General features: G+C 42.5%; 1 protein-coding gene across 8 annotated transcripts in view; it reads right to left on the bottom strand.

Moving 5' to 3' along the window:
- The window catches only part of il10rb (interleukin 10 receptor, beta), a 101071-nt gene that overhangs the window by 13763 nt on the left and 63686 nt on the right, over positions 1-23622 (bottom strand). For 6 of the 8 annotated variants that reach the window (XM_061842337.1, XM_061842338.1, XM_061842340.1 and 3 more), the window contains 3 exons: positions 22074-22227; positions 19426-19583; positions 10432-10592 (listed from right to left, as the gene is read on the bottom strand). In XM_061842337.1, the coding sequence (XP_061698321.1) occupies positions 10432-10592; positions 19426-19583; positions 22074-22227 (473 nt within the window). The other 2 variants (XM_061842344.1, XM_061842343.1) reach the window with 2 other exon arrangements.

The raw sequence follows: 23622 nt of genomic DNA, 5'->3' as shown, positions 1-23622 counted from the left end.
TACCTGCTGCACATCCTTCCCATCTCTATCCCTCTGTCTGGCCAACCTGTAGAGATCCTTTACTCCTTCTTTCGTGTCCAACCTGGTGTACATGTCTTCATATGCCTCTTGTTTAGCCTTTGCCACCTCTACCTTTGGTCTACGTCACATCTCGATGTACTCCTTTGGCCTCTCCTCGGTCCTCTCAGTGTCCCATTTCTTCTTCGCTAATCTCTTTCCTTGTATGACTCCCTGTATTTTGGGGTTCCACCACCAAGTCTCCTTCTCCCCTTTCTTACCAGAAGACACACCAAGTACTCTCCTGCCTGTCTCTCTGATTACCTTGGCTGTCATAGTCAAGTCTTCCGGGAGCTTCTGCTGTCCCTCGAGAGCCTGTCTTACCTCTTTCCGAAAGGCCGCACAACATTCTTCCTTTCTCAACTTCCACCACATGGTTCTCTGCTCTACCTTTGTGTTCTTAATCTTCCTACCCACCACCAGAGTCATCCTACACACTGCCATCCTATGCTGTCGGGTTACACTCTCCCCTACCACTACTTTACAGTCAGTAATCTCCTTCACATTACATCGTCTGCACAAAATATAATCCACCCGCGTGCTTCTACCTCCGCTCATGTATGTCACTATAAGTTCCTTCCTCTTCTGGAAATAAGTGTTCACTACAGCCATCTCCATTCTTTTTGCAACGTTCACCACCATCTGTCACTCAAAGTTCCTTTCCTGGATGCCGTACTTACCCATCACGTCTTCATCACCCTTGTTTCCTTTGCCAACATGTCCATTGAAATCTGCACCAATCACAACTCTCTCTGTCTGGGATGCTCAGGACTACTTCGTCTAGTTCCTTCCAGAATTTCTCTTTCATCTCGAGGTCACATCCTACTCGTGGGGCATAGCCAATCATATTATACAGAATACCCTCAATTTCAAATTTCAATCTCATCACTGGATCTGATACTCTTTTCATCTCCAAGACATTCTTAGCCAGCTTTTCTTTTAAAATAACCCCTAGTCCATTTCTCTTCCCATCTACTCCATGATAAAATAATTTAAACCCTGCACCTAAACTTCTAGCCTTACTCCCCTTCCACTTGCTCTCTTGGATGCACAATATATCAACCTTTCTCCTAATCATCATGTCAACTAACTCCTGAGCTTTTCCTGTCATAAGGCCAACATTCAAAGCCCCTACACACAGCTGTAGAGTTTGTGCATTCCTCTTTTTCTTCCGACTAAGCCACTTTCCTCTTTTTTCTCTTCGAACTACAATATCTGAATTTCTACCTACGCCTTGTAGATTAACATTTCTGGGTGCCGGGCCACGACCTAACTGTTGTAGAATTCGTATGATGCACCCCCATATATGTTTGGTACAGTTTTACGTCAGATGCCCTTCCTGACGCAACCCTATGCATTTATCGGGGCTTGGGAACGGCCGAAAGGTAGCACAATCATGTGCTGCCCAGCGGGCTGAAGATGATAAAAAAAAGCAATCAAATAAAGTCAGCACGAAAGCTACACAATTTACATACTACCTAATCCATGTTAAAGTTAAGGTCAAATGAAAGCACATAAGGTACACAAATCACATACTACCTGTGTTTAAAAACATTTAGGATATGGCGATTTAAAGGATATGTGGATGGGGGGATTCAAACCAAAATGGCCCTCACTCGTAGTTCAAGGTTGAGTCGACAATTGATGTTTGGTCCTTGTTGTATACTCTACGCAAGTAATAACGTGAGCGCGTGAAAGTAGTGTTAATTAGTGATGCTTCCCATAACAGTCGAATACCTGAATGTATTGTGCAACCATGGTTATATAAATTGTTTTTCACTCACCTGTTTTTATATCTCACTTGTTTTTCTGGTCTGGACTTGTTTTATCTCGTTCACATGCATATCTCACTTGTTTTTCACATACTATCTTGTTCAAAGACGAAGATTGTTGTGGGATATCTCGACTGTTATGTTTCTCAGAGCCTAAAGGACACACTTAGGTGTCAATAGTAAATTGGCTACAATTGTTGCGGCGCCAGGTGGGACGGGTAGGCCACCCGCCCTTTCTCTCGCACGCAACTGAAAAGTATAATAGAGAGATGCAGAGTACAAACAGGTAGAGTCTGCTGCGGGTTTCGTACGGACGCCCAGCTGGTTGACAAAGCGGACCTCTACCTGGGTGACTGGCTCTCCACCTTCTCGGCATAGGTAAGGGGCTCATATGATTGATTTCACGCAATGTCAACTGTGTTTTGAGAACTTGCATTTGGTCGAAATAAATATGCCAGTTATTGACGCTAAATAGCATTTGGGAATGTTGGTCTTTTGTTGAGTGTCGTCTTTGTCTCCCGAGCGCCGACCAGCACCGATCCTTTCAATAAAACAGCGCGCTAGGCTAACTTGGGCCGAGTAGCTTCAAGGCGAACGATATGGCACCAATTTGGGTACGAGGGTAACACTTGTTAAAAGACCTCATGCCCCTCGTTATACAAGGTATGAAGTTACTTGCAAAAAAAAATAATCCATAAATAAACGCCAGCATACATTAGTACAGTATTGTATATTATGGGGGAAGGCAATGCGCCATTCCCGGCGCAATGACATGGACCAATGAAGCAAAAAAAAAACAAACAAAACAGCAGCATACATTAGTACAGTACTGTAGCAGGAAGCCGCATTGATAGGATATAATGTGAGATCCCCAACAAGATGACAAGGACCTATGAAGAAAAAAAAAAAAAAAAAAAAATCCGCCATTAACCCCTACTTCGCGGTTTTTCCACTTTTCGCAGGTGGGTCTGGTACCAATTAACCGCGAAAAACGAGGGATTCCTGTATATGAAAATTCCTGGATTGAGTGTGTTTGTGTGTGTGTGGGGGGGGAGACCTACTTTGCGGTTTTTCATATTTGGTCCCCATTAACTCTGAAAAACAAGGGATTACTGTACACATTTTAGAATTAATTGTGCCTTGACAGATTTGCAAGTTACACATACCACAGGCATTAACTTACATTGTCACACATACCATCACATATTCTGGCTTTTGAACTTTAAACAATTTGCATGGTCGTTTTTCTCTTACGCCCAAAGGACATGACATCCATGTTTCCAAAAACTATTTGAAATACGGACACATGAGACCACAGCAGACTTTATCACTTAACGTCAGTCCATCTCAGATGAGCTTGGATCCACCAAAAACAAAACAAAAAATGGCATTTTTGCACGTTGTTGATATACAGATGGCTTTCACTTTTCATGGTAGACTTTTAACTTGCATTTATAGCTGCAGCGACAAACTGTTAACTGACATGGGTTTTCCGAAGAGTCCCTGAGCCCACGTTGGCTCCTTGAAAATAATCCTTGACACAATAAAGGAATAATTTTTTAACAAAGTGCCATCACTGTTTTTTAATACAGTGCGACTTGAGGGATTGAAGTAACATTTATTTAATGTTGAATTTTGGTTTTGCTGCTCAAATGCAAAGATTTTCCAGATACTCTGAAGCCTTGAACGATGTTATGGACCACAGATGGTGAAATCCATAAATTCGTGAAAATCTTATTTTGAGAAACGTTATGAAACAGTTTATTTGCTCATTCAGCAATTTACCAAGTGGCAAAATTTGCCCCATCCTTGCTTGTGAACAACTGAGCTGTGTTTCGGGGATTAACCTTTTATATTCAATGATGACCCCCCCCACCCCCCCCCCCCCCCCACACACACACACACCCCATTTGTAAATCCCACTTCTGTTTCAGTGCTGACCAATCCTCGGCCGCCTCCCGCTTCTGTTTCGGCGGCAACCGATCCCCGTCTGCCTGAAGAGAACGCCTTGACGGCGACCAATCCCCGAACGCCTGACGACCAGGCCTCGCCGGCCACTGATCCTCGGCCGCCTGACGACTATTCCACGACAGTCACCGATTCTCGGCTGCCCAATGACTGAGCCTCGACGGCAACCAATCCACGGCTGCCTGACGACCACGCGTTGACGGCAACCAATCCATGGCTGCCAGACGACCACGCCTCAGTGGTGAGTGATCCCTGGCCGCCTTCCAACAATGCCTCGGCGGCAAGCCATCCCCGGCCGCCTGATGACAACGCCTTGACAGCGACTGATCCTCAGCCGGTGGACGACCACGCCTCGGCGGGAACCTATCCACGGCCACCTCATGTCCACGGATCAGCGTCAAACCAACCCTCAGCAGCCTTTTGCCCGAGCCTTGGAGGTCCTCTACCAGCGTCGCCAGCTACTGGCTCGCGACCACGTTTTTGGGAGGCCTTCGTTTGGAGCTGTCAACTGCTCCCGTCTGTTTCCTGCTATGCCTTTGGGTTCCTCCTCGGGAACGTCCGCCCGAGTCGTCCCTTGGGGACTTTGGTGCTTGGAAACCTGGCCAACCTCCTGACCTGCTAAGCCGGATGCCTCACTTTGGGTGGCCTGGACAGCCACCAGACAGACTGGGGTGGGGGGTTTTCAACAATTTGCAACCCCACTCTGAATCAGCCTCTACGTTCGGTCTTTTTTGCTTCTCTAAAGTCATAAGGTCACACAACGCAAGCACATTGTTGAGAAAAGGACACACCTTTAATGTAACAGCAGTGTCCTAATTCATTTTCTTGAGGTCAGCAGGGCATCTGATTTCAGGCACATATATGGTGTCCTGGTTTTTTTGCTTGAGGTCAGCAACGAGGGCATCTGTTCAGGCGTGGCCAGGTCTCACCTCTTCAAAGCAAAGATAATTGTGGCAAATTCATGATAAATGTTTTTACAATCATTCTAACAGGAGAGCAGTGGGTGTCGACGATCCTGCTGTGAGAACACCAGTCGTGCACATAAACACAAAGCCCTCCTCCTCTGGTCATACTGGAGACTTTGATTCTGTCCTGCCAATGTAGCGTACGGTCCGCTAGCCAAACTGCAGCTTCAGGGATTCGCGGATGTAGCCACGTCCCCATGATAAAAATAACACTGTTCTGGACGAAACTGCTCGTGGCGCGTTGTAATTCCAATTCATCCATTTTGTGGGTAATGGATCTTGCGTTGGTCAGAAATATGCTTGGTAGCGGTGGCCTGTGAGTTTGCTTCCTTAGCTTAGCAGCCAGGACCGACCAACATCCTCGCTTTTATTTACGCTCCCTCCGCCTTCTCCATCGCCTGCCGGGTAGACCGACTATCTACAGAAATCCTGTTCGTCTTCCAATGTCCTCCGAAATATTGTTTTCTGTTGATAATCATTTGTGATTGATTAATTATGCTTCAGTCCCAGCTCAATCAGGTCCTGGAATCTATAAATGATTAATTATGCTTCAGTCCCAGCTCAATCAGGTCCTGGAATCTATAAATGAACAAGGCTTTCCAAAAATCCACAAATAGTGCCAAAATAATGCACCAAACTGGAGAGCAAAGAGCCACTGCACCCGTGCACCTTAATCTTTCAACGATGCCAGAATCCCTTGTGTGGTGTAATGGAGCTGCTCTCCCATTGGCTGTCACTGTAGCATCTCCTGGCATCCCATTGGCTAGGAGGGCATGATGCTTTTGATTTCCTTGGACACTCGACTGTCACCGAATCACGCTTGTGCTGTTACGATGCTGTCACAACGCATGTGGGAAAAGTAAAAATTTTTTTTGTTTGTTTTTTGCAAGTTTATTCATGTTTCTCCACCATGGGCCCCAAGTAATCCTACTGGAATTAAGTTGTGTCCGCGCGTACGTTCACACGTACAGTGCCTTGTGAAAGTATTCAGCCCCCTTGAATTTTTCAACCTTTCGCCACATTTCAGGCTTCAAACTTAAAAATATACAATTTTTATTTTTTGTCAAGAATGAACAACAAGTGGGACACAATTGTTAAATGGAACAAAATTTATTGGATATTTTATACTTTTTTTTTTTTTTTTTTAAACAAAATAAAACCTAAAGGGGACCCTTTACTTTCAGTGGAGCAAACTCACTCTAAAAGTTCAGTGAGGATCTCTGAATGAGCCAATGTAGACTGATGATGATAAATAGAATTAATCTGTGTGGAATCAAGACTCCGTATAAATGCACCTTCTCTGTGATAGTCTCAGGGTTCTGTTTAAAGTGCAGAGAGCATCATGAAGAACAAGGAACACACCAGGCAGGTCCGAGATACTGTTGTGGAGAAGTTTAAAGCTGGATTTGGATGCAAAAAGATTTCCCAAGCTTTAAACATTTCAAGGAGCACTGTGCAAGCAATCATATTGAAACTTTCACCTCGAACAAGGAGAAGACTAATCAGAGATGCAGCCAACAGGCCCATGATCACTCTAGATGAACTGCAGAAATCTACAGCTGAAGTGGGAGAGTCTGTCCATAGGACAACAATCAGTCATACACAAATCCAGTCTTTATGGAAGCATGGAAAGAAGAAAGCCATTTCTCAAAGATATCCAGAAAAAGCCTTGTTAAAAGTTTAACACAAGCCACCTGGGAGACACACCAAACGTGGATGAAGGTGCTCTGGTCAGATGAAACCAAAATCGAACATTTTTGGCCACAATGCATAACAATATGTTTGGCGTAAGAGCTACACAGCTCATCACCCTGAACACACCATCCCCACTGTCAAACATGGTGGTGGCAGCCTCATGGTTTGGGCCTGCTTTTCTTCAGCAGGGACAAGGAAGATGGTTAAAATTAAAATTCTTAAAAATAATAAATACAATGGGAAGATGAATGGAGCCAAATACAGGACCATTCTGGAAGAAAACCTGTTGAAGTCTGCAAAAGACCTGAGACTGGGATGGAGATTTATCTTCCAACAGGACAATGATCCAAAACATAAAAGCCAAATCTACAATGGAATGGTTCACAAATAAACATATCCAGGTGTTAGAATGGCCAAGTCAAAGTTCAATCAAGAATCTGTGGGCAGAGCTGAAGACTGCTGTTCACAAACACTCTCGTTCCAACCTCATTGAGCTCGGGCTGTTTTGCAAGGAACAATGAGCAAGAATTTCAGTCTCTCAGTGTGCAAAAACGTAGAAAATATCCAAGAAATTTCGTTCCACTTCACGATTGTGTCCCACTTGTTGATTCTTGACAAAAAAAAAAATTCATGTTATGTCTTTATGTTTGAAGCCAGAAATGTGGGGAAAGGTTGAAAAGTTCAAAGGGGCCGAATACTTTCACAAGGCACTGTATGTATTCTTTTGGCTGTTAAAGTTTGCCTCCTCCTCCGTCCCGCATGATGCCTTTTGCTTGCCACTCACCCTTTTCTTTGCATAGTTGCCCAAGACCAAAGGTAAATGAATATAATTTTTTTTATTACATTATGCAGTTTAAATGCTTGTTTTTGGTGGTGGTGGGGGCTTGGAACAGATTACACTATTTATATGTAAAATGTGCTTCTACTTACAAAAAATTCACATTACAGATTAATTTTGTAAGTAGAGATACCACTGAGTGTACAGTGAAGAAAATAAATATTATAACACCCTGCCATATTGCAAGTTCTCCCACTTAGAAATCATGAAGGGGTCTGAAATTTCTATCGTCTGTGCATGTCCACTGTGAGAGAGAATCTAAAAAGAAATATCCAGCAATCACAATGTATGATTTTTTTAATGATTTATTTATGTGAAACAGCTGCAAATAAGTATTTGAACACCTGTCTATAAGCTACAATTCTGACCCTCAAAGACCTGTTAGTCCGCCTGTAAAAGTCCACCTCCACTCCATGTACTATCTTGAATCAGATGCACCTGTGTGAGATTGTTAGTTGCATAAAGACACCTGTCCACCCCCATACAATCAGTAAGACTCAAACTTGTAACATGGCCAAGACCAAAGAGCTGTCCAAAGACACCAGAGACAAAATTGTACAACTCCACACGGGTGGAAAAGGCTACAGAGAAATTACCAAGTCGCTTGGTAAACAGGTCCACTGTTGGAGCAATCATTAGAAAAATCAAAGAAGGTAAACATGACTGTCAATCTCAAACAGAGTGGAGCCCCATGTAAGATACACCTCGTGGGGTCTCAATGATCCTTAGAAAGGTGAGGAATCAGCCCGGGACGACACGACAGGACTTGAAAATCCTTGAAAAGAGCTGGGACCACCCTATCCGAGGTGACTTGGTAATACGCAAAGACGTCATGGTGTGAAATCATGCATGGCATGGAAGGTTCTCCTGCTTAAACCAGCACATGTCAAGGCTCGTCTTAAGTTTGCCAGTGACAATTTGGATGATACAGAGGAGGCATGGGAGAAGGTTTTGTGGTCAGATGAGACCAAAATCGAACTTTTTGGTCATAATTAATAAAGGAAGACGAATGATGAGTCGTAGCATCATGCTTTGGGGGTATTTTTCTGCACATGGGATAGGATGACTGCACTGTATTAAGGAGAGGATGACCGCAGCCATGTATTGTGAGATTTTGGGAAACAACCTCTTTCCCTCAGTCAGGGCGTTGAAGATGGGTCGTGGCTGGGTCTTTCAACATGACAATGACCCGAAAGCACACAGCCAGGAAAACCAAGGAGTTGCTCCGTAAGATGCATATTAAGTTTCTGGCGTGGCCTAGCCAGTCTCCAGACCTAAACGCAATACAAAATTTTCGGAAGGAGCTAAAACTCTGTTTCTCAGCGACAGCCCAGAACCTGTCTGATCTCGAGTAGATCTGTGTGGAGGAGTGGCCCAATATCCCTCCTGTGTGCATACCTGGTGAACAACAACAGGAAATGTTTGAACTCTGTAATTGCAAACAAAGGCTACTGCACCAAATATTAAAGGAAGACTCTCCTCAGAATTCATATGTAGAATAAACCCTCCAATGTGAAGTAATATTATTATTACATATATTTTGTACAGTAATAAAAAAAAAGCAAAATAAAGAACATATTTGAAATCCAAACAAAATCTGGATTTGTGCCAGCTTTCACAGCCAAAGGCGGGAGAAGCATCCTTGACCCTGCCCCTGACGTCGCCGGTGCTTAGCATTACAGCCCATTCGTTCTAGCTAAGCCAAGATGCCGACTTGTTCTGCACCAAAACTGAGAAAATGCACCCAAATTTGTCCTTTAACCTCCCGTGGGGTCAACCTGATAGGATAAAGCTGTGGCTGTCACAGTTGAGGATCATTCATCAACGCAAACCTTACGCATTTTATCATTACTGGTTAATATCCGCTAAGTTATAGTCTCTCATGCTGGTACGGTAAAGCAACAACATATGTTATGAGGGTGGCGCAGCTGTTCAATCCTGGACCTCCGTGTGTGGATTTTGCATGTTCTCCCCATGTATGCATGTGTGTAACCTGCCTCCTGCCCGTTGACAGCTGGGATAGGCTCCAGCACACCTTCGACCATCGTGTGGCTAAAAAAATGGATGGATGGATATATACGTGTAACACTTCCCTGTTACTGTTACGATCTGCGCGTGCAACAAACGCCAGTGGATCGCGAGAAGCTTTGCTGCTTGAAAAGTACAACTTGGTGTGGGAAAAAAAAAGTCTGGCCACCTGCTATATATTCTCTACATCTAAACCAACTCTTCAGAAAGGCATCAAACAAATCTTGTTAGTGCCGCGCCCCCTCTCCAACAAGTCAACTGGCGGTTCTGTGTATTCTGCTCAAGCGCCCAGGCTTGAACATTGTACATAATGCTACTTTTGTTTTGTTTGTTTGTAATTATTTTTTTTCACAAAAATCAGCCAAAAAATGCCAAATACTGGACATTCTCTATTGGGTGAAATGTATCCACGAGCAATGGGGCGTCAGAACATGAAGCACTGCAGGCGTGGGAAACGCTGATTGGCTGTCAGTTTTCCAGCCGGGCTCATTGGAATGTCTGAGCGAGAGAGGAATTTTGAAAATACTTTTCCAATTTAGAGATGTTTCTCAGTGAAATCTGCAGACAACTCTGGCATGAAAAGAAACACTGAACCCTCATCTACAAACTTTTAATGTGTGCTCCCATTAGTTTCGACAAAGTCTTCCTTTAACATTGGTTTTATCAGGTGATCAAATACTTATTAGCAGCTGTATCACACAAAAAAATTGTTAAAAAAAAAAAAAATCATACATTGTGATTTCTGGATTTTTCTTTTTAGATTATCTCTCTCACAGTGGACATGCACCTACGATGAAAATTTCAGACCCCTCCATGATTTCAGAGTGGGAGAACTTGCAATATAGCAGAGTGTTCAAATACTTATTTCCTTCACCGTATGTACATATAAATTATAGTTAATGATGACCTTAAAAAAATGTCATCATTGACTATAGGTAACGTTATTACACTAATTACAAAATAGAAACCAAAGCTGTTCAACCGTCATTAGATCTGATTGTGTATTCGTGTAGCCAGTAACATGAACATTGGAATCGAGTCTTCAATGATGATTAAAAAAAAACATCAACACACAAACATCCACAATCAAAAGTGAACATAAGATGACCTGCTTGCTGGTTCCAAATGCAAAGGGGACATCGGGGGAGCCTTTGGACTTTGATATTCCATGGGCTTTGCACATATTGTGACTTTCTCACAAAAGCCTTCAGCTTCAGATTCCATGGACAGGAGACATGGAATATCAGATCCAAGGGTGTCAAGATGATTCTGCAAAGACAAATCGACATTGGACATGATTGGTCTTCATTTCTATATTGAAGAACTCTTTTATGAGCGTAGGCGGGAGGCGGTGGCCTGGTATTGGTTAGTTGTTGCATGCCCTCACTGGCTGTCCTGGCTTCACCCGCATCCACAAATAAGTACACGATTGGACTGTTGTAAGCAAAGCAAAGCAAATTTATTTGTATAGCACATTTCATACACAAGATAACTCAATGTGCTTTACATGATTAAAGGCATTTTAAAACAAAGAGATAAAACACTTAAAATGGAATAAAAACAATAAAAATGACAAAATATTTAAAAAACAGACAATTAAAACCACATACAGTGCAAGTACTATGATCAAAAAGTGGACATGCGTATTCTAAAAAGCATGAAAAATAAAGTTTTCAACCTGGACTTAAAAGCATTCACACTTGGGGCTGACCTCACCTCTGTTGTCAACTTATTCCATTTGTGTGCAGCAAAATAGCTAAATGCTGCTTCAACATGTTTGCTTTGGACTCTGCACTCCAGTATTTGACCTGAGTCAGTCGATCTCAGAGCTCAACTGGGTTTGTATTCCGTAAGCATTTTTTTCATGTATTCAGGACCTCATCCAGTGATTTATAGAGCAGTAGCAGAACTTTAAAATCTATTCTAAAGCTGAATGGAAGCCAGTGCAAGGACTTTAGGATTGGTGTTACATGCTCTGACTGCTTTGTTTTGGTCAGAACGTGAGCTGCAGCATTCTGAATAAAATGCAATTGTTTCATACTCTCTTCGGGGAGTCCAGTCAGAAGACCACTACAGTAGTCAAGCTTACTTGAGATAAAAGCATGGATGACCTTTTCCAAGTCTGTTTGACACATACTAGACTTGACTCTAGATATGTTTTTCAGATGGTATGAGGCAGTGTTTGTGATTGATTTGATATGATTGTTGAAAGTCAGGTCGGAGTCAATCAGAACACCAAGGTTTCGGACTTGGTCTTTGGTTTTTAAAGATAGAGAGTCCAGGTGTCTACTAACACCAATTCTCTTTTTTTTTTTATTGCCAAAAACGATTGTCTCAGTTTTGTTGTGATTTAGTTGAAGAAAGCTTTGGCTCATCCAGTTATTTATCCGATTTAGACAGTGGCACAATACCTCAATTGAACTGTAGTCATCTGGAGACACTGCTAAATATAACTGTGTGTCATCTGCATAGCTATGGTAGTCAAAATTAAACTTTTGAAGAATTTGACCCAAGGGTAGCATATACAGGCTGAACAGGAGAGGTCCAAGAATTGACCCTTATGGGACCCCATAGGTCATTGCCATTTGCTGAGACTGAGCACCTCCAATGGTCACAAAGTAGCTCATTTCCTCCAGGTAGGACCTAAACCATTTAAGGACCATTCCATTTAGTCCTACCCACATTTCCAACCCGTTTCGCAGTATACTGTGATTTACTTTATCAAAAGCCGCGGTGAGATCCAACAAGACCAAAATTGACACTTTATTTATATCATTTAGCACATTGATAAGAGAAGATTCTGTACCGTGATGAGTTGGGAAACCTAACTGAAATTTGTCAAAAAGTCCATTTAAATTCAAGAAATTGCTGAGTTGACTAAAAATAACTCTCTAAAGAATCTTGGCTATGAACGGGAGATTTGAGATGGGTCTATAGCTTGCTAACATGGAATCGTCCAGTGCTCTGTTTTTTAGAAGAGGCTGAACAGCAGCTACTTTGAGAGCTTTGGGAAACTCGACAGACTGAACTGAGCAATTTATTGCTTGCAGCAAACCAGGTAGGACTGACTTCACAATAGTTTTGAAAAAGTCAGATGGTATTGAGTCAAGACAGCTCGTTGATGATTTAAACTGCTGAACAGTTTTCGCTACAGTTTTTTGGTCAACTGTATCAAATTCTGACAAGTGAATAGTCTTCTCGAGGTGGCTTCAAATGTGAGATCCTTCTATCTTTTTGGTGATTTGTGCTGACATTTGACCTGATGGATTGTATTTTTTCACTAAAATAACAGGCAAACTCACTGCATTTGTCAGCTGTTACGAGTTCTGGATCTATCTGATTCGGGGAGGGGGAGGTTGTAAGCTTGTCAACCACAGCAAATAGAGCACGAGTATTGTTGAGGTTCTTACTTATGATTGCAGAAAAGTGTTGCTGTCTAGCTCTAACTAACTCTCGGTTAAAATTACAAAGACACTGTCTGTAGAGGTCATAGTCAATTTGGAGTTTAGTTTTTCTACACTTGCGTTGTGCTTTCCTACACTCAGATTTAGATCTCTTCACCCTCATTGTGGTCCTTCATGGTGTTCAAGGTTGCCTCAGGATAGTCTTAGTTTTAACAGGAGCGACAGCATTCATGGCATTTGTGATTTTTGTGGTGAAATTGTCCAAAAGTTCATCAACTGTCTCAGCATTCAGTCTGTGGCACAGCCACCATCTCCATAAACTTAGTCGCAGTACTCTCATTTATGTACCTTTTCCTAATAGCGATAGAGGTTGTCTGAACTTTTGGAAGGATCTGTAATTCAAAAAATACACAAAAATGGTCAGAAATAGCCATATCCTAAATGTCAGCCGATAAAATTTCAACATCCTTAGAGATGACCAGATCTAAGATGGGACCTTGAGTGTGAGTTGGACTCTGAATATGTTGAGAGAGGTCAAACATGTCTAGTATTGCAGAAAGTTCTTTGGATGTTTTTTCAACGTTATTGTCAACATGAATGTTGAAGTCCCCTGTTATGACAAAATAGTTCTACTCAGTACAAATAACTGACAGCAGTTCTGAAAAATCCTCCATAAATTTTCCATTGTATCTTGGAGGTCTATCGATGAATCAAATTATAACCTTTGGGTCATCCTTAACTAAAAAACACAGATATTCAGAAGAGCTAAAATCACCCAGTATAATTTCTTTACATTGAAATAATGATTTAAAAATAACAGCAATACCACTGTCTTTTTTCCCTGTACGACACTTGTTCATAAAATTAAAATCTGCTGGTGTTGCCTCATTTAAAATGGTATTATAGCTACTTTCTGTTAACCACGTTTCATTTAATAACAAAAAGTCCAGACCATACGTTGTAATGATGTCATTGATCAACATTGATTTGTCATCCAATGACCTGATATTAAAAAGACCTATCCTCGCAGAGATGGCTGGAGAGAGTGGTTCGATAGACTCACGTTTCATTCATTCCTTACAAAGTTGGAAGTTCTACTTTTTTGGTGCCATATCTTTTTGACCAACTTTCTGTCCCTTGTAATTACAGGGATGAAATATGCCTGATCTCCATAGGTGTCGTAGTTATTCTGGAAAAGACCTGGTAAATATCAGTCACATTTCCAGATAGTCTTCATGGGTGGAGGGGGTGCCTTTCGCTTCTTAGTGGACAGTGGTTTCAGGCGAGGGAGGATGGGAGGAGGATCTTGGCGTGGTATGGGCTGGACTTCATCGTTGACAATAGTCTTCATCCTATTCATCAGACCCAACATTGCATTCAGGCTGGAAGTGGGGGAGCCAACATCTACTGCGGATTGTAGTCATAGAGGGGAGATTCTGAGGTGTGGATGGCTCTAATGGGGCAGGAAGAAGTGTGGGAGATTTAAAGTGCTAGCACATTCCATTTGTCCTTTGCTCATCAGATTGTTTGGATGACGCAAATGCATCTGTGTGCACCTTTTCTCGCTTTATCTCTTCTTCTTCCGATGGTTTGGGAACAACTGGATCCTTTTGTCCTTGGTTTTTGTAAACATTTTCTTTACAGGGCGGGGAATGATGCACACAGTAGAAATTTTTGGCAGCTAACAACTTAACCCCTTGTCTATTTAGACAGAAACCGTCTGCTTTGTAAAGATTTTTACGCTCACAAAAAGGCAGAAATTTTCAATGAAAGTCATGGATAGTGCAATGCACACCTTGTCTAACTACCTATTCAATTGACGGAGGCTCGAGAAACGTTCATCTCCAGATTGTACACGTGGGAGAGGCCTACTTATAAAACCTCAGCATCCATTCCTTGCACTTTTGTTAGATCAATGAAATCTCACTTGAGTACCTCTGCTGCTTGAGAACATCCAGGGTCCCTGTGTGTATAATGACAGATTTCACAGTTTGGTGCTATTTAATGATCTCCAGGATTTTTTGAGCGGGATCAGATATAATTAGTAAATCATAGTCCTTTGGTGTTCTTCTCACTGCAAAAGCATTTCACATCCTTGATGGCTCCATCACCAACTATTAATGTTTGGGGTCCCAATTTTTTCTTGGATGATTTCATTTCATACCTTTCAGTGGTGGTGGAGGATGAGCATTCTTGGCCTGGGTAAGAGTGCTTCAAATCTGTTTGTAAGTCTGACATCAATATTTTGCACTGACTCACATTCTTTTATTTTGCTCTTTGCTGTAACGACTGTCCATGGCTGCTCACTTAGTGTTAAGGCGGCGTGCAACGCATGCCAGTCAGATTCTTCAGTAATCTCCTGGTGCTATTATGTCTTCCTTTTTCAATGTCCCATATGTTTGGGCTTTTCTCCCAGTAAATTTCAGGGAGAACTGCTGGGGTGTCCATTATCCTTTCCAAAGTTCATTTCAGTCCTCGTTGTTGTGCTAGGTGGCTGTGTGTTAGCATACCTCTGCTCACCATTTTGAGACATCTGTAGAGTGGTTTCATTTCCCCGACTGTCCATTTACATCCATATAGACTTCAAGACGGGAGATTTTCGATTCCAGAATTGATACCCTCTGCAGTAGTCCATGATAGTCCTCAGTAGAGAAGCGAGGCATCTTGACGGCTGGTCTTGTTGCTAACACCAGGCTTGTGCTAATTAGCAGGCAAGGCTCACGTAATGATGAAACAACTGATTATCCACAAAAAAGAAAAATACAGTCCCATAGATTTAAAAGTATCCAGGAGTCACTACTTCTAAAAGAATACATATATTTTAGAAGAAAACGAGCTTATCAGCAAGGAAAAAAAGTGTCAACAGAGTAAATCAAGTAGAGCAAGAGCAAAGAAAAAAGCATCTGCACTGTATGAGAACTGAGAGCGAATGTTGTAACGTCATTAGTGGGCAAATAACCTAGACTCTCTTCACTATTGTACTACTGTGGTTTCCATCCCAATTCACCTTGTCCATTCTATCACTCTATCCCATAAAACCCTTCATTCAGATAGCAGTTAAGACTGATTTTTCAATAAACATCAGAAAAAAATTAAAAAACTGCTAAATAAGCAGAGGGAGTCTTTCAAACTCCCATGTTGCACAGCAAAACTGTTTCAGCACAAAAGGCATTCAGAAACACCATTCTGCACGGCCATGCAGCTTAAGAGTACAGGTTTAAAAAAATAAATATTAAGATCTCAAATATCACCATCACAATTAACAATAATGTACAATTGCATATTAGGCATAAGTGCTGGAAGGAATATAAATGAGAAATAAATTATTGCATGATAAGAAGTGCATAGAATATTATTGGAAGCCACGGTAATGTTATGCACAATTTTACAATGACAATGCACTGAAATATTGGGAAAAATACAGATTTTAATGATTCAATTAAAATGTATTGTACAAAAAAAATGTGAAAAATTTATACAGAGAAAAAAGTTTTAAAACAAAATTATCTTTTCTTTTCAGCTTGTTCCGTTAGGGGTCGCCACAGCGTGTCATCTTTTTCCAGCTCAGCCAATCTCCTCGATCTTCCTCTCTCACACCAACTGTCCTCATGTCTTCCCTCACAACATTCATCAACCTTCTCTTTTGTCTTACTCCTTTCTCTTTTGCCTGATAGCTCCATCCTCAGCAACCTTCTACCAATATACTCGCTCTCTCGCCTCTGGACACATCCAAACCATCGAAGTCTGCTCTCTCGAACCTTGTCTACAAAACATTCAACTTTGGCTGTTCCTCTTATGAGCTCATTTTTAAATCAGAACTTGCTCACTCCAAGAGAGAACCCCAACATCTTCATTTCTGCCACGTACAGCTTTGCTTCCTGTTGTCTCATCAGTGCCACCGTCTCTAATCCATACATCATATGTTACACGGTCTCACCACTGTTTTATAAACTTTGCCCTTCATCCTAACAGAGACTCTTCTGTCACATAACACACCAGACACCTACTGCCAGCTGTTCCAACCGGCTTGGATCAGTTTCTTCACTTCCTTACCAAACTCACCATAAACACACTCAAGGCAAATAAAGCATTTGTGGTACTTTTTCTAGGCATGAAACCATACCGTTGCTCACAGATACTTGTCCTGAGTCAAGTTTCCACTACTCTTTCCCATTAATTCATTCTGTGACTCGTCAACTTTATTCCTCTATAATTCCCACAGCTCTCCACATCACCTTTGTTCTAAAAAATGGGAACGAGCATACTTTTCCTCCATTCTTCAGGGATCTTCTCACCTGATAGTATTCTGTTAAATAAGTTGGTCAAAAACTCCACAGCCACCTCTACAAATTGCCTCCATACCTCCACAGGTATGTCATCAGGACAGGCCTTTCCATTTTTCATCCTCTTTCGTGATTTTCTAACTTCCCCCTTACTCATCATTCCCACTTCCTGGTGCTTCAACCTTGCCTCTTCTACTCTCCCTTCGCTCTCATTTTCTTCATTCATCAACTTCTCAAAATATTTACCATATAGGTTCGAGTCATATTTAGATGATATGGGTCCATTTACACCAGACTCCCCTGCAGACAGACGAGTGGGAAGACAAAAGGACCCGATGTAATATTCTAAATGACTGGCTCATAATTGTTGGATTTCCTAACCCTTTAACAAGTCTTCTGTATGTAGCGTACTCGGGAGGACCCATCCCGGGTGAAGTAAATATCCATCCATCCATTTTCTTTGCCGCTTATCTTCACGAGGTTCACGGGGAGTGCTGGAGCCTATTCCACCTGTCGACGGGCAGGAAGCGGGGTACACCCTGTACTGGTTGCCACCAATCAGGGCACATCGAGACAAACAGCCGCACTCACAATCACACCTAGGGGCCATTTAGAGTGTCCAATTAATGTTGCATGTTTTTGGGATGTGGGAAGGAAACTGGAGAAAACCCATGCAGGCACTGGGAGAACATACAAACTCCACAGAGGCAGGTCCGAGATTTAATCAGGGACCTCAGAACTGTGAGGTCAACATTTTACCAGCTGAGCCACTGTGCCACCCACGAAGTAAATATCATGAATATTAATCTAGAGTAGGGGTGCGCAATGTGTCGATCGTGATCCACTGGCATGCCGCCAAAAAAGAAAAAAATAAAGCAAGGAAAAAAAAAAAAAAAAAAGACATCAGCCAGACGGAATACTTCGAAGCACAGGCAAAAACGATCTGCTGCTGACGGCCACACATTCTTTTTCCTAGTTTACCTTACACCGCTACCCTCCGCTCTTAAAGTGGTACACTCATAATTACAGATGTTACAGTACATACGCAGCCCATCAATGTGGTTTAAAATGACAACGTTCTGATGCTCCTCCCACCACCGCTGCTTTAGTTCGCAACAGTCTGGGCAGCATAGAGCAAAATCGAGCTAGAAATGCTGCTTATGTTTACTCGCGATAATAATGGCAAAAGAAAAAAAAAAAAGAAATGTTGTTGCTTTAAGATGTCATGAATGTCAAATTATTTGAATAATAGAAGGGAAAAAATGGTGAAACTAGATGAGATTTTCTCTTTTTCAAGTGAGAAAGGTCTGGTCTGAAGCCAAAGTAGAAAGTGCAGGATAAGATGGTGTGTAATGTTAAAATTCCACCTTGGCACAGCCTGATCCAGGATGAAAACATAGACAATACATTGCACAAAAAGCTAATTCTGTATTTTAAATAGAGGAGGCCACATAAAATTAACTTTAAAACTGTTTGGGAGCATCATTCAGTTTTCAACATGGATTTCTAAAGATATTTTGCAAGCAATAATTCAGTTATACGCCAAGAAAAAAAGATGAGTATATCATTGTGGATTAAAAAAAAAAAAAAAGTTGGAAGCAACCTTTCAAATTTGTAGTTCATAGTTGGCTTGGTTAGCAATTTTTTTTTGTTGGTTGACATTTTCATTGTATGTTTGCAAAAACAATTTTTTTCTAAAAAATGTTCTGATGGGAATGTAAATGGTGTAATCTGAATCTTTTAATGAGCCATGTGACTTCAATGGATGACACTGATCTGACCACAGTGCAGATACCCCACCCCCCGGGTCTGTAGATCGTAGATGCGTCACTTCCAGCTTCTTCTTCACCCCCCCCCCCCCCAGTCCACAGACTTTTCATGGCGCGAGATTTATAAACGGCGACATTGATTCCATTCCAGCCAATTTTAGTTTTTTGATAAAAAAACACTCATTTTCATGTATTTTTTGTGTCAGTGGCACTTTAAATAGGAGGCACCTGATTCACATGTTTTTCACACAATCGATGACCCCACTGATTGAATGCCACACTGCTATTTTTTTAACACACCCCTTTCAACAAATTACTGGTAACTTGTCTGACATGTAGTAATAAAAAAATATACTGAAAGTGTGGGTTAATCTGGTTAGTCACATTGGACTGCGATTATTTTGAACACTGCTATATGGACTGGTGACCAGGCAAGGGTGCATCATGCCTTTCACCCAAAGTCACCTGGATTGGGTCCAGCTCAGCTATGAACCTGAACAGGGTAAACAAAGGATGGATGGAGACAGTGTCTCGTGAAAAGATCACGAGATAGATATGAGGGTTTTCATCAGAAGGGCAATGGGGAAAAAAATACTTGTTGGAAATATTTCTTGGTTTTTATGATATTTTGTTTTGGATTACATACCTTTTGGAAGAATGGTGGAAGCTGGATCAAGGGATAGAAGGTTGCCTTGAAGGTCATGTAACACCTAAAGTGAATATACATGAGGAGCAGCACAGCTGAACCACCCATCAACAATGAGCCCAGGAAGTACAGAACAGTTTGCCACCAATGGATAGTGCCTGTTCAAAAGTATAAACACACACTACTTCAGTCTTTTATGTTGTCAAATATTTTGTTCATATTCATAATGTAATATTGTCATATACAGGGAGTCCTCAGGTTAAACCAATCGTGACCAAAAACGTTTCGACTTTATGTTGCCAGTCTTGTCCAACATTTAGGCCCCAGCACCATAGTGTTTTTGCTTACCTCGTGCATATCCGTGTTTGTGCGGTGAGAGTATATTTGCCCTTTTCACCCACCTTTTTATGCATTATAGTCCAAAAAAAGAAAGCTGTTTTTTTACCAATGCTGGTCCAGCCAAAAGAAAAGCAATGACCATGGAAACGAAGCTTAAAGTGCAACTGTCATGAAATTGATGATTTTTAGTCTGATATTAATAAAAAAATGGCAGCCAATATGGGCCCATGCGTTTTTTCACCACAAAACATGATTTTGACATATACAGCTTTTTGTAACTCCCGCCATAAAAATCCTCTCGAGGGATTTGTTTTCTAGAAGAAGCGGGAAGTGAAAAAGGATAGAAGCACCCCCACGTGGACTCGTTTGTTTCCATTACTTCTACCTCCGGGAAGGTAGCTTGTTGTTCTTTCGTGTTAGCCAAAATGCCGGCTCGTTGCATTGCTGGACATTACTTGAACACTCGGGAGAATGGATTTACCCTTCATAAGTTTACAAGAGACCCGGTTCGTTGTGGAAAATGGATTGCACGGAGGCAGAGGACGAGAGCTTCGTGGGTTCCAAATAACAGGTAGGTGTGTATATAGCTACTCAAAAAAATAATAATTTGGGGCGGACCACGTAATCAGTCTCTCATAACGTAACAAAAGATCCGGGTGCGAAATATGACGATGTGCGCGTCGGACGCCGTCAGGCTGCTGCGTTGCTTCCCCAGCGAAGGCTGCGCTTTGGGCCAAATCCGGCCAAGAATGCCTCACTCAGCCGCATGCGCAGAGTAAAGCACCCCGGCTCGAAGGTGTTGTTCATTGCGTACTGCAGCATCTATGAACAACCCCCTAAAGCAGCATGGCTCGGCTCCATTATATGCCACCACGGCGCCGAAAATGAGGCACACCGGCTGAGGCGCCGCGTTCGGCAGTCATGGCTTCTGTGAAGGCTGTGCGTCGGGCTTTGCGGACGGCGGCGGCTCTGAAGAACCCAGCCGAGAATGCCTCACTCAGCCGCGTGTGCACAGTAAAGCGCCCCGGCTCAACGGTGCTGTTCATCACGTACTGCGGCGGCTGTGAACAAGCCCCAAAAGCAGCATGGCTCGGCTCCGTCATAAGCCACACCGGCCGGCTGCGATGAGCCGCGATGGCTCATCTCCGCCGCAGAAGTGGATCGGACGGGGATGCGGTTTGGCCGTGATCGCATATCATCTGAATATGGCTCGTAACAATACTGCAATATTGCCCCGAGGGTTCGAAACAATAGTGTAATATTGCCCTGGTAACTTCACTCGGTTGTGTGGTGTTCTCCTTTTCGAAAAGAGCTTCCGTGTCAGAAGGGGCGTCTTCGTCTCCCATATTTAGGGTGCACCACGTGTTTTCATTGGCAAATGTCCGGGTGACGTCACGGATGGAGGATGCAGCCAATACGGCGACCACTTGGATATCGTAAAATAACACTTCTGCAACTTTGCACATGAATGGCGCGCTCTCTGCTCACATTTATTTTTTTGTATAGACATTGAAGTGAATAATCTTATATGTATTTTTCAGTACAATATCTATTTTAGAATGTTTATAGGGATGACACTTGGGCTTTAACATCAGAAAAAAAAAACAGACAAAGGAGTAACACTAGTAAAGTAAGCAAACTACTACTACTACTACGTACGTTATGGATTGTGGATAAGAATCAATGCAGGCTTAATATCAACAGGGACACTCTAAATGGCCCCTAGGTGTGATTGTGAGTGCGGCTGTTTGTCTCGATGTCCCCTGCGAAAAGGCACGGCATATTTTCCTAACTTTGAAAGAGCAGAAAGACAAGGACGGTGAGGAGGAATTTATCGCTAGCAATGGCTACATGCACATGCTTCCTTAGCAAGAGCAAAGCGCAGCCTCCCTTCATTTTTTGCCATCCACCTCTCGCAGTAATGGTAAGTGAAGCATCTTATATATTTCATTTTAATGTATTTTAGTTATTTTATATGAAGCACCAACTCTCATTCATTTTCTGAGCCGCTTATCCTCAATAGGGTCACGAGAATGCTAAAGCCATTCCCAGCAGTCAGCGTAAATTTTGACTAATGGTGATTTATGTCGCTTGTGCAGGAATGAATCTCGGTTGTAGACCGAGAACTCCCTGTATATCCATGGATTAGTTTTCAAATGACAAAACATTAACATTTTTTCTATTACCTCATATTTAAAGAGTTACAGTGTCAAGTTTGCATGAAAATAATACTAACAAAGGATGGTTTGGGTTCCAGAATAATGTGAGGGTGGGGATGAGGTCAATTACGTAAAACCTATCTGCGTTACCTTCAGTGTGAATGCAATGGGGTAAATAAAATTTGCTGCTCTTATTGTGAAGGTCAGAACGTGACTGGACTGAAACACAGTACAATGTCCAAGGTTTCAGGTCTCGCAATGTCACCATGTTAGAATTGGTGTTCACAATTTGGGGCTGCAGGACCTGAAAGACAGATGGAAGCAGGTAATTATCATTAAATGTTATACTGTACAGCATATACATTTTATGGCATCCCTTCTGAAAGCTGTTCCTGTCATGGTTGTGTCCTGCAGTCTTCTTTTTGGAGCTTGGGTGGTGGCTCCTAGCCCCACACAAAGTTCTTATGTGGCGTCATACTCCATACAATACTTCAGACTGAGTGTGGTTGGGATGCCACCGCTTTAAAAGACATTTTTTGATTTTGACATTATGAGACACACTCAAAGATGAGCTTGCATCAAGGGATCAGCCCACCTCACATAAAAAATTAATCTCATTGGTTATTACATTGGCTAATTGTCTCCGGGATAGAGATCCACAGCAAGGAATTATCATGCATAGCATAGCACCATCCATGGGCACAGCACCCTCAGCCACTACGCAACAACCTGAGCCTCCCGGTGTCTCAACAACACCAACCACCAGATCTGAGGAGCCCATGCAATTAGGCAAGCTCTGGAATGTCAATGCCACATTACTTAACAATTATGCATTGTTAACAGCTAGGTCGCTTCTTTGCTAGTTGCGTACTCAAAACAAAAGACCGAGCTCACCATGACCTGATGGTATCGTGGTGAGCCGAACCCACAACTTTCACAACTCTCCCTCCCTTATGACTATCCTTGTGTCTTCTTGGTCATGTCCTCAGCACCCCTGTTACTACCCTCATTGACTCCAGCACTGAGCTTCTCTTCAAACCCCACTTGTTCCCTAAGAAGGTCACTGCTTAGGGCGTCTCATCTCCCCTGTAACCCACCATACTGCAAGGTTCACCCTGCTCCTTTCCTAAAACTACCATGAGACCATCCAACTGCTTGTCATTTTCTCTCTAGAATTCCATTACTACTTGGAATCTCCTGGCCCCAAAATCACAACCCTGTCATTGATTGGACTCAACTGTGCATCACTGGGTGGAGTCCATTCTGCCACTCCCATGGTGTTCTCTCAGCCATTCCCCCATTCAGTAAACCTCCACCAACTGCCACACCTGTCAATCTCTCATGGATTCCGGAGGAATACCACAATCTTGCTCCAGTAATGCGCTCTTGACCTCCTGCCTGGTGCCCCTCTCCCCTCCAGCCACCTGTTCAACTTGTAGCATCCAGAAAAGGAAGCTATATATAAATAATTCCGGAAGTGCGGCGTTGACCCGGTCCGACTGTTCATCAATGGGGAGTGTGTGGAGAGGGTCCACTCCTTAAAATTTCTGGGAGTCTACATCACAGACAAACTCACCTGGACTGTAAATACCACCGCAGTGGGGAAAGAGGCCCAGCAGCAACTCCACTTCCTGAGAGTGCTCAGGAAGAACAACTGGGAAGCTAAGCTGCTGCAGACTTTCTACAGAACCACCGTGGA

Source organism: Syngnathoides biaculeatus, chromosome 14 (assembly GCF_019802595.1).
Source record: "Syngnathoides biaculeatus isolate LvHL_M chromosome 14, ASM1980259v1, whole genome shotgun sequence".
NCBI classification, from domain to species: Eukaryota; Metazoa; Chordata; class Actinopteri; order Syngnathiformes; family Syngnathidae; genus Syngnathoides; species Syngnathoides biaculeatus.
The sequence above is the reverse complement of the archived record's forward strand: the minus strand, read 5'-3'. Positions and strand labels throughout refer to the sequence as shown.